At 40.5% G+C, this 11,066-nt stretch overlaps 1 protein-coding gene and 1 long non-coding RNA gene across 2 annotated transcripts; one reads left to right on the top strand and one right to left on the bottom strand.

The window, feature by feature from the left end:
• Positions 1 to 1,478: 1,478 nt before the first annotated feature.
• Positions 1,479 to 3,621, bottom strand: LOC133891947 (uncharacterized). The gene is made up of 3 exons (XM_062332668.1): positions 3,432 to 3,621; positions 2,011 to 2,102; positions 1,479 to 1,906 (listed from the first exon to the last, which is right to left on the bottom strand). Exons 1-3 carry the CDS (start codon positions 3,510 to 3,512, stop codon positions 1,777 to 1,779), a joined length of 303 nt encoding a protein of 100 aa, XP_062188652.1. The 5' UTR covers positions 3,513 to 3,621; the 3' UTR covers positions 1,479 to 1,776.
• Positions 3,622 to 3,884: 263 nt separating this feature from the next.
• Positions 3,885 to 8,342, top strand: LOC133893501 (uncharacterized). Its single transcript, XR_009904523.1, has 5 exons — positions 3,885 to 4,340; positions 6,526 to 6,592; positions 7,279 to 7,345; positions 7,418 to 8,166; positions 8,237 to 8,342. It is a non-coding gene; the product is annotated as an uncharacterized LOC133893501 (long non-coding RNA).
• The last annotated feature ends 2,724 nt before the right edge of the window (positions 8,343 to 11,066 follow it).

Below are 11,066 nucleotides of genomic sequence, written 5' to 3'. Positions count from 1 at the left end.
GGATGAGAGCATTATGATTTTTAAACTCTTCTTTAAAGATCACGTAATCTACATGTGCAATTCTTTTTTAGAGTTTTTCAAAATCACTGCATATATGTTTGGGAGGGATTTTTATGATTCCACCGAAGATGTGGTTTCCACTCAATATTTTCCCTTCCAAACTTACGCTCAAGCCCAACCATGTGTTAACCCTGGCTACAGCCTACAGCTGCCTCTCATCTTCCTCTCCTCGTCGCGGTTAAGTATTGCGAGCTTGCGACGGATCGAGTTATTGCTTGTTAGTATCATCCTTACAGGTTAGTTGAAAATGTCTTGTGGAAAACAAATGCACTGGCAAACTGGCTTCCTCTCAAGTATGGAGTTGCAATTACGCATCTGGGAAAATTTCAAACAGATTTGCTAGTTCTCAATCGCTTAAGATTGTACTTATCTCCCAGTCGAATTTGTTTATGGCGCAATAGTTATTTTTGTATGTTGCAATAGTTTTTCTTATTTTTGTATTTGCTGCGATAGGTATTTTTATATGTTGTAATAGTTCTTATTTGTCGCAATGATTACTTAGTTTGTTGCAGTTTCTTAGTCCTTGTTGCAACATTAGAGAAGCCGATATGTTTTCTTACATGTTGCAATAAGTATTTTTATGCTGTAGTAGTTTTTCATAGATGTTACAGCGGTTATGAAAAGTGAATGAGACTAAAGCAAAATCTCAGTCACCTAGCCTGGAGGCACAATTTCAAATGTCAAAATTGTTATTCGGTGAATTAACTGATCAAGCAATCTTTTCTCTTCTCCTTCTACATTACATCATGACGGTTTTTTTAATTAAAAAGTCGGCGTGCTCAAGTGGCTCATACAGGCGAACCAAATGAGAGGGCATCTGCTTTTTTTTTTTTTAAGTGTGCGAGGATTGCATATCATTGCATTCAGATAAAAATGAAAACGGTACATGAGCCTCCAACAAAACAAAAATGGCTCAAGTCAAAGACAACCAACTTCGAGAACGTCTCAGAAGGAAAAAGATAAAACTCAAAACAAATGATCTTAAACAAATCAGATGAAAAGATCACCCATGAGTTGATTAGGGAATATGGACGAACAAATTAGCCAATGCTGGATGCTCCTTGATTTGGAGACAACTCATGGCAGAACTATCATTGCAACACAGTAAACAACATCATCTGAATCCCCAGAACGTGGCCCAATCTTCCCTGCTTTGGGTACGCCTTTCCGGCTCTGCCATTTCTGCTTAAACTATTCAGATACTTCTTGATCTAGCTGTGCACATGTACGCAAGCCCACGTACGAAAAAGAACACTAGCGCTTGTTCGGTTGGCAGAGTATGCTGTTGCCGTCGAGCACAACACAAGACTGGGTCCGAACCTGGGCACCCACCTACTTCTCAAGTGAAACAGGAGAACCCCTGGCATCATTTCTAAAAAATAGCATATTGTACCTCATCAAGAAATACACATTGCCCATTGACCACAACCATACTTTCATATAGACTCAGTAAGAAAATTTTAAAAAGCATCCAAATGGTGATCATAACTTCCAAAGTTCCAAATCATTCTAACCGATCTAACACAAGACATAATAGATACTTTTCACTTGCTTTCTCAAAACATGACATCCAACACGACACACCGCACACAAATTGACATAGCATACGCTTGGAAAATACACCATAAATAGAGTGCTTCAACATATCACCAGTAATATATAGGCTGAGATAGTCAAACTTGATAGGAGTATTTACTGCTGCAGTGCTCCCATCCCCTAGGCATCTGCAAGAACTTCAACAAAAGATGACACAAGGTATGCCACAAAGCCAACACCAGTAGAAGCAGTCAGCGCTGCAACGATGTAGTTCTTCCTCCTGTACCTCTTAGACTCTAGCTCAGCAAGCCTTCAGAAAAAAGACAAGGAAAAGGCACTGGATGCATGCTAGTTTTACCTCGAGTTGGAAGAATCAGAATATCAGATGCTAAGTAAGAATCTTAGGGCTTCTACCGCACGCGTTCTTCCATGCTTTCCACGATGGCTCGAACCTTCTCTTCAAGAGAACTTGCTAACCCTGAAGACGTATCGCTGCATTGCTTATCCTACAAATTGAAAGTTAAAGAGAAGAACAGGTCCCGTTCTCATCATGAACGTAAACCGACCACACAGATGTTAACCTGTCTTATAGTCTCACTAAACTTTGCATGTGCAATTTTAGTAATTATATTCATCGGGCGCTAGCTAGCTTCATAAATAAACATGTTACTAAACAAATTACTTCATTGAGACAGGCAAAAAAGAGCAAAGCATGCAAGCCTGTTGATTTTACCCACTGTGGTTCCCAGTGTGGTCGTGCGAAATGTGAAACCATTGACATGGGAAAGATTCGCATATAGTTGAGCAAGGAAAACATGGCTGCTGCTGTTATAGAGCACCACTGCTGATCCGTGTCCATGTGCAAGTAGGATTGATAATGGCATCTTCAATCTTTTCCCCTTTCGCTTTGACGAATAAAGAGTACTGACACAGTATATGTTATGTAACTTGCCACATAGTTCCGTCATTACCTATTCTACCAAGGTTGACAGATTGTTTTCTATTTAACAAAATGATCCCCGAGCTAAACAAAGGTGCAAATTTCTGTTTCTAATTTTCTATGAAGTACAAGGACGCGATTTTGAGGTGCCAAAGATAGAGCAACCATGTACAAGGAGCAGCTGAATGTGAGACTCATGGAAAGTTTCTGAACACTCATCTTTGAGGTATGTTAGAAGAAGCTCAAGCTTGAAAGCTGTATCTTTCAAGTATAAACAGTATCACATTACATCAGGGATGTGAAGAGAGAAAGATAGAACAGAGAAATCAATATCTGAATTCGTCTGTTAAGGAAGTGGTAGCCTGTTATAAACTAAACTAAAGTTCCAGTTTGAAATATTAACTGAAAACAAGGAAACAAATATAAATGCAATGAAGTATCACCGAAACAATATGCAAAAGTATCAAACTAATAAGCATTTGAAGGGAGCATGACCATGAATAGCCGTCATCTTTAATTAGTTTGTGCTTCTTGGAAAAGAATTATCGGCTCGGATGGTTTAAGTGCTAAGTTTGTAATAGTATGGACGCTCAAATTATAGAAAGGGCATAATTTGGATAGGGCAGGGATTGATGAAGGAATTACTTCATTTTCCGTCGCAACCTGGAGAAATTGAGCCTAATCCCCACTCATCCAGACAAACCCTAAGGAAACACTAGAGGCAATTGCTACCACCAAGAAAATTAGCCTGATTACACGCAGGATGGCGATTCAAACAGGAGAATAATTGATTGAATGACCATCAAATAAAAACACACATGTATGCACACAGATCTTAGATCTATGTCCTGCGAGCTTATTACAACTGAGGGAGGGAGCGAGACTGCGAACGAACCATCTTGGAGGTGAAGGCGCGAGAGGCCCCCGCCCGCCCAGGGAGGACCCTCAGCTTGCCGACCAGAGCGCGCAGCGCCATGGGACCGACGGATGGGCCGGATCTGGGGGAGGACGGCGTACGCGGCGGCTAGGGTTTGCCTTCGTCTGGCTTCTTTCTTGGGTTTTGCCTTTGCTCCGCAACGGAGAGATCCTTTCTATAATATATATATATATATATATATATATATATATATATGTTCGCAAGGAATTCGTTCGTCCGCCCCCTTCCCTCACGCACGGCTGCTGCCTCCCCGGCCATCCCCTGGCTCTTTCCTCCCCTCCCCCTCTTCCTCCTCCCCGCACCGTCCCCCTGTCTCCCTCCCCCGGCAGCCCACTCCCGCTCCTCCACATGGCCGGCCGCCGCTGGCACCGTCCCTTCCCTCAAGCCCGGCTGCCTCCCCCGTCCCCCCGGCCTTCCCCTGGGCTCTCTCCTCCCCTCCCACTCTTCCTCGTCTTCTGCATAGGCAGGCCTTCCCTGCTCGGTTCTCTCTGGCTTAGCGCGCGACCCCGTCCTCCCCAGCGTCGCCTCGTCCGTGCTGTTGTTTGCCTGCCGCACCTGCGCCGCGATCGACGCACGACAACCTCGTCTACGCCGCTGGCTCCCTGGCTCGGACCGCAGCCACATCCTCCCCACTGCCGCGTCTGCTTCATCGCCGGCCGCACGCACCTGCGCCGTAACTTCTCACGTCCGCACTGACGTCTGTCTCCCCCGCTGGTCGCTGCCACATAGCGAGCGCCTCCACAGGCGGAGGACTCCTCGGCCATCACGAGGATTGCGGTATTACCTCACCGTAGTCGCGCTGCTGAAATCATCCCGTGCCTAGGGCTGCGATCTTCTGCCGACGGCGACCTCCTCCAAATCAGCAAGGTATGTGGCCTCTTTATGCACACCCATTGTTTGTTCAATTGCCATTTAGGATAAATTATATGGTTCAAATGTACAGCGTGGAGTTCTAATTGATTTCGTGCTGTGAATTATAATCTTTTGGTTCGCTCATTACTGTCTCATTGTTGTTATGATTGTCATTCTGATTTGTTGGGATAATGATAGCTTGGAATTTATGTATATATTGGGTTGATAAAATTAGCCTGATAAAATTTGCATATGAAGTTATTATGGCCTGAAAACCATGTGAGGATGCTGATGATAGCTAGGACACTTCCTTCAGCCTTGGGAAAGCAGCATGCAGTTTTAATCTGAAAGTTCTCTGGTGGAGAGGGCACATAATAGTTGAAATCCAAGCACACAAACAATTCTTCCTTTTGGGAGAATTTCGAGCTTGCAATTTGTTAGAAATAGATTAAATATTGTATCACTACAGTAATCCCAAAAATAAATACTCCATCCAGTTTTACCTCTTCCTATCTAAATGAAAAAGCAGCAAGCATCTAGATAGCAAGGTACCGTTGAGACACTTTTACCGATGTTTCTATTCTTTTTTTTTTCTCGAATACGCAGGAGAGCTGCGCATTTTGAATTAAGATAGAAAAAAATAATCCGGTACAACAGCAGTCGGAGCGAATCCGCTGCCTACAAAGGAAAAAAGGAGAAGAAACAAAAAAATAGACAAATCAATTACATGATGGAGCAACCATAAAGTAGCCAAGCCGCTGAAGCCCAAGCTCACATAAGGGAATGCCTACACGCTCTGAGCGCTGCCAGATGTGTTGCACCTGCGTTGCACCACAACCTGATGTCTTCCTTAATGGCATTTATAACAGCTTCCAAAGAGATTTGGCCATTGTCGAACACCAAGCGGTTCCGAGATAACCAGATCCTCCAGTAGACCAGCAGTAAGAGAGAGGCAATGCCTTTAGTGCGCAGACCTGCCTCCTGGGCGTAGAGATGATACCCCCAATCGAGGATGGACAGACCCGCAGGAGGGGGGGGGGGGGGAGGTGGCCAACAGGCGCCACCATACCTGTCTGGCAAAGGAGCAGTGCAGAAACAGATGATCAATTGTCTCCGCCTCTTGCAAGCAGTGAGCACAAGCATCATTGTTCTGTAAGCCATGCCGAAACCTTCTGACAGCGGTCCAAAGCCTACCATGAAGGGTGAGCCACATGAAGAACTTAACCTTAGGTGGGGCCCAAGCTTTTCGAAGTAGCGTGAAACCCCGGAAGCGAGTGCATCCTTCAAACATTCTCCTATAAGCTGAGCGCGCCGATGTTTCTATTCTTGTTGAGTTGTTAATTGAAACCTAGGCGAAGAATGCCCATGTCTAGATTCATGAGTTCCTTAGTGAATTCTTGAGTAACATGATATGCTACTGTTAGTTTAGATAGCATACTTTTCCGTCGACGTTAGTCTTTGGCATTAGGAATCATGCAAGAATCAGGTGTTCTGCAGAGATAGAAATAAGAAGAGTGTACTTTTCCCAGATTACATGTTCGTAGTTCCATAAACAGAAAAGTAGCAGTCTGACCATCTGCTTAAATGAAATCACATAAATGTCAAATTTCTTCTTGATATCTATATGAATTCTATGATGACCAATTAAAGATATTTCTGTAACAAAGAATCGGAAAAATGTGACCTGCTCATAAGCTTTCGTCCCTTTGTTTTTCACATTGGGGTTACATGGCAATTCTGTATGATAATGAAAAAGAACAAAACACAAATTAAAGAGGTTGGAATCAGGTAATGTATCACCAACAAGACCTGTAGAATGAACAAAAGGACTATGGAGCAAACCTGGTAAACGTTCGAGCAAGCAAACATAATTGGGCCAGTCTGTATTTACTGCATTGATCTGCCCATATTTGCATCACAACTTTCAGAGAAAGAGACCAGAGATCTCAATATAGGACACTAGAAGAAATTAAGAAGAGGATAAACTTGGCTTTAAAGATAGAATCTACTCTAAACTTTTAGACTCAATTGCGTTTAGACATAAAGAACAATATGGGTTATAACAGAACAGCTAAAACACTAATGATCTATGCTTTATTTATATCACAGTGACATTTCTTTTGATTGAGCAGTTCAAAATTTAGAATGTGCTGTCAAGTTCCATTTGCCTGATGATGCCTTATGTTCTCCCATAATGCAGACTAGATAATAGTAAAAGGTTCGAATTTTACAAAGAGGGAATATTGCAGCAACCACCAAAGGAAAAGGTAATCTTCTGAAATTGTGACTGAGTGGCAGTTCAGATTAATATATGTTTGGGCGATTCTTCTGTTCTACTATTCTCTATGATGTGATGTGTGCTAAATAAATAGTTTGGCCAACAACCAAATAAAAAGGTAAGTTTCTTGAATGGCATGTTAGATTTCAATATCATAGGTCTTACCTAAACTCTGAAATTTTTTATACTCTGAGAGTGCAAAGAAAAGAAAATCAATTTTAAAAGGCCAAAGCTCTTCACTCATAGTCTCTTCCAGCAAAACCTGTCATACTTTGAGAGTAAAAGAAAAATCAGCTGTATAATTCCAAATCAGCCCATGCTCACTGATGCACTGATTTCATAGCATTGTTTTGTACAGTTCCTTCTCCATCTTCAGAGTTAGTTGTATGCATGAAAAGTTGAACATACAAGGTGCTATCGTTAAGGTCCTGTTGTATGCATTTGAATCAGAGTTTGTTGGGTGAATGATACTTTTCAAAATGTTGATGTGTCTCCATTCTATCTTGAGCTCATGCAATATACTTATGTGCGCTGTGCATTTTAGTGATGGTTCCTGTTTTCAGTCTCTATTCCCTGAGATTACAACTCTGGACACTATTGGTCTGTTCGTTGAAGTCAAAGTTGGGCATTTAAATGATTATCATGTGGACTTATCATTGATTGTCTTCCTCGCAGATGTCATCTTTGAATCAGAATGACGATCGTACTCCATTCAGAGACATATCCAACACCACCAGCACAAGTAATTCAAATCAACTTTTGTCTAAAGGTCTCGTTTGATCCTCCATAATTAAATACAGTTGTACTTTTTCAGATGGGCTAAACAGTATAGATCCTAGAGAACGTAAGAGGCAAATGGCAAGGGTCCGGTATGCGCAAATGTCTGTCGAAGAAAAAGATGAATTACTAAAAAGGCGTTGTGAAGCGTATCACAGGAAAAAAGCTGAAGCCGCCCTTGTAAATGTTGAACTACAATGCCCAACAAGGAAAACATGGCCCCAGATGAAAATTCTGGTTGGTTGCACATAAGTGATATGTACGAGAGGCAAAAAATCCCTGTGCCAAATCAGGGTCAAGATAGTGCCATGACCAGTACTCAGGCTACAAATTTCTCTATTCAATTATTCAATTGCTAGTTACTGTGAATAGTTATCAGCTACCATTATTTTGTTCCTTTTGTTGAGTGCATTGGATATATTTGTTTTGCTATGACTTCCCTAATCAATATGATATCTGTTTGATTGTTTTAGAATTTATCATATCTATAGAACATGCTGAGATTTTGGAGTATGTCTATCTAATTCCATATAATATGTATTGTTTATATACATTATTCTAATTTATTATTGAACCTAATGCAATATATTGTTTTATAGGAAAGAATGGATTCGGAGCTCTAAGCCTCAACCGATTAGCTTAAGCCTAAAAAAGGTCCAAGAAATAATAGATGTGCAAAAGCCTATAGACAAGGATTGTTTCAATATGGGTGTGAGGATGTTCACTTGCGACGAGATCAACCTGTTAATGGACGAACAATATCACTGCATGGACCTTCAGTTCTAGGTACAATAAATTATATTCATGTAATCATTCTGTTTGCACATAATCTTACGAGCTCTCTTTATTATCATAGTTGTTGTGTGACTTTGGATGACATCCAAAATATAAAAGGAAGCTTGATGTCTAATTATTGGCAAAAACGTTTGATACGTGGCCTGGGATGAAGTACAATATTTCACAGTGCAAGTTGGTACGTGTAAGTTGGTATATTTTGTTTCGTTGTTTATTTGTGTCGTGGTTTAGTTTCTCCTAATAGTAGTGACTATTGTTTGCAGATTCTATTACCGACATGTCAGCACAGACATTTCATACTATTTGCATTCGACATGATGGCTAGAAGTGTATCAATATTGGACCCATTGCCTATACCGGATTGGTTTAAAGGACATGAACCCATATGCTTTTATCTGTTGAAAACTCTCAAAATTTCCAATAAATTGAATCTAGCTCTGGAAGTAGCAAACCCCCCGTGGATTGACGACGTATGTGATTGGCGTCGTATACTACCAAATTGTGTTCCAAAGATAAAAGATTGGTAAATTTCTTACAACATCGGTTCTATCAATTAGATTATCCACGTAGATGTAACAATTTATTCTTCTGCAGGTTTGATTGGGGTTTTTTGTTATTAACTTCATGCGCGCGTGGAATGGTAAACAACTAAAGCCACCGATTTGCACTGTGAGTGTTCTCAACAGCATTGTGGTTCACATTAAGCAATTGGTCATCTGGTTATGCACTTCTTTTGACAAGTACAATGAAATATAATGCGCTTACAGGATGTGGACAAACTAAGGAATAAATTCCTAGTTGACCTGCTGACATACAATGGGAATGAATCTAAAGACAACATCCCTGAAGTTGTACGAGAATTTGTTAAACGCATCAGATAGTGTATCATTTCGAAATGAGAGATTAGTTGTGCTATTATTTTTTGCTTATGACTATTATACCGTTTACTGTTTATTTTATTTATTATGACTATTGTACCGTTTGTTAAACGTTATCTCGGATGCTGTTTACCTTAATATAGTACTTCTCTGGATTTTTCCCTTTTTTGTTATTCACCACATCATCATATTAGTCTCAATAATACAATATCTCATGCTCCTCATTAGGTAAAGCAGAAAAATATCATTTTTGTTTTCCTCGTACCTACTGCATATTACTCTCTTCTATGTCGATCTATTAGTGTAGTTGCTTTTTCTGAGAAATGGATTTCGGAGGAGTAAAAGTTAGGATCCGGAGCCTTGTCAATTGGGGCCTGAGTTGAGCAGTCTCAGAATAATACAATCCCTTGTGTTGTATCAATTTGAGAAGAACTAGAAAAAGTATATCTTTGCACGTCGAGTGATAATATTCTTTGCCAACTTTGTGTCAGTTGGTGTTGTTTGCAAACTTACTGAAAAAAGACCACCTCCAGTTGAATTTCAAGAATAGGTTATCATGCTATAACATGTTTGCTTCATTCCGCAATTGAGAAGTTATAAATTGGTCATGGATTGCATACGGACGAAACCGCTGATGCACCTCATGTACCAAGCTTCAGCCGTTTTGGACTTAGATTGCTCCTCAGTACTTGTGGATACAAATGCAGCGATGTGATAAGATCCTACACCTGTAACAAGGAATCACTACATCCACGCATGAATTTCAAAGCTTTTCTTTGCTCATACTTAAAAAATCCCTAATAGATGTATCGTTAGCCTTTTGTTCTACTTGCTCCTTCGTCCGCTCATCGTCTGTGTCCACTGGGAGGACCTGCAGCAGGAGCTCGTGTGCCTTTGGAGCCTCTCAGGTGCACCTCGCCGCCGCCAGGCGCACCTCGCCGCGCGCCTCAAGTTCTCGTCTTGTGCTTTCTTTCTTCCTTTGTTATTTCTCCCGTTACAGCGCACGGGCAGAAAACTAGTATACCTAAATGGCTAAATGCTGTCGCGTTCTCGGTACGGTGGTGGAGCCACGTTGGTCAGGACCGTTGGATTGCACTCTAATCAAGGTATGTTTGTTTTTGTTTTAGATTTTGAAAAGTAATTTTTAAATTGTAGATTTTAAAGAGTAGATTGTAAAAAAATTAAGAGTTGAAAAATTGAGAGTTGTTTGACATCCTGGATTCTAAGGTGAATTAGATGTTTGTCTTGATTGCGTAATGTTCATGATACCTTTAGTTTTTTTGAGTGTATATTTATATCTATTTAACATTTTCTTTCATTGTTTTTCATATTTGATTCTAATTATACGATAATTGAGTTGTGCGGTATGTATGTATTTGTAACTATAATATTTTGAACTTGTAGCAAGATAAGAAATACAAAATTTTATAATAAAAAAATTTAAAGTAGCAAATGAGTAATCTACTCTCGTATTTTCTCATGTACAATACGAATTATCAATCTACTATCTGATAAAAGACAAAACATCAACAATATTATCACGAAAAATATTCATATCTCCATTTCATCTCCTCAACGGTGTTGTAAGTTCCAAGCCAAACAGGGACACCCTTACTAGGGTCTCGGATTTCAGCTGCCCATTTGCCCTAGGGACGTTGGTGGATCCCCTGCTGATTCTTCTGGCTGCGCTTTGCCGAGGTGGCAGCAGGTCCATCACGTTGAGCAGACTTTGGAGTAATCACACCATTTGCATCAAGGGTTGTCGATTAATTCATCTCAACAAAACATTCAGAATAGGAAACTGAAAGTTTTGTGCAATATAAATAATAATTGCATGAGCATATCGTAATTAACTACAGAAGAATTAACATGCTAGAGACCATATATATGATAATATGGTTGTTAAAAGACCAGAAAATATGGTTTCATAGTCAACCAACCAATAGTACCTAAAATTCGCAAGATATTGCATGTCAGGAGACAGCAGCAGTCAAGATAAGTGCAAACAAAGAA

This window comes from Phragmites australis, chromosome 15, assembly GCF_958298935.1.
Source record: "Phragmites australis chromosome 15, lpPhrAust1.1, whole genome shotgun sequence".
NCBI lineage: Eukaryota > Viridiplantae > Streptophyta > Magnoliopsida > Poales > Poaceae > Phragmites > Phragmites australis.
Note: the sequence above shows the minus strand (reverse complement) of the source record. Positions and strands in the feature narration are given on the sequence as shown.

Excerpts from the sequence above, each read along its gene's own strand:
- LOC133891947 (XM_062332668.1), bottom strand. The coding sequence starts at position 3,512 with ATGGCGCTGCGCGCTCTGGTCGGCAAGCTGAGGGTCCTCCCTGGGCGG. Across the intron at positions 2,103-3,431 it reads GCGCCTTCACCTCCAAGATG|GATAAGCAATGCAGCGATAC; the intron begins GTTCGTTCGCAG and ends TTCAATTTGTAG. Across the intron at positions 1,907-2,010 it reads AGCATGGAAGAACGCGTGCG|GCTTGCTGAGCTAGAGTCTA; the intron begins GTAGAAGCCCTA and ends TTTTTTCTGAAG.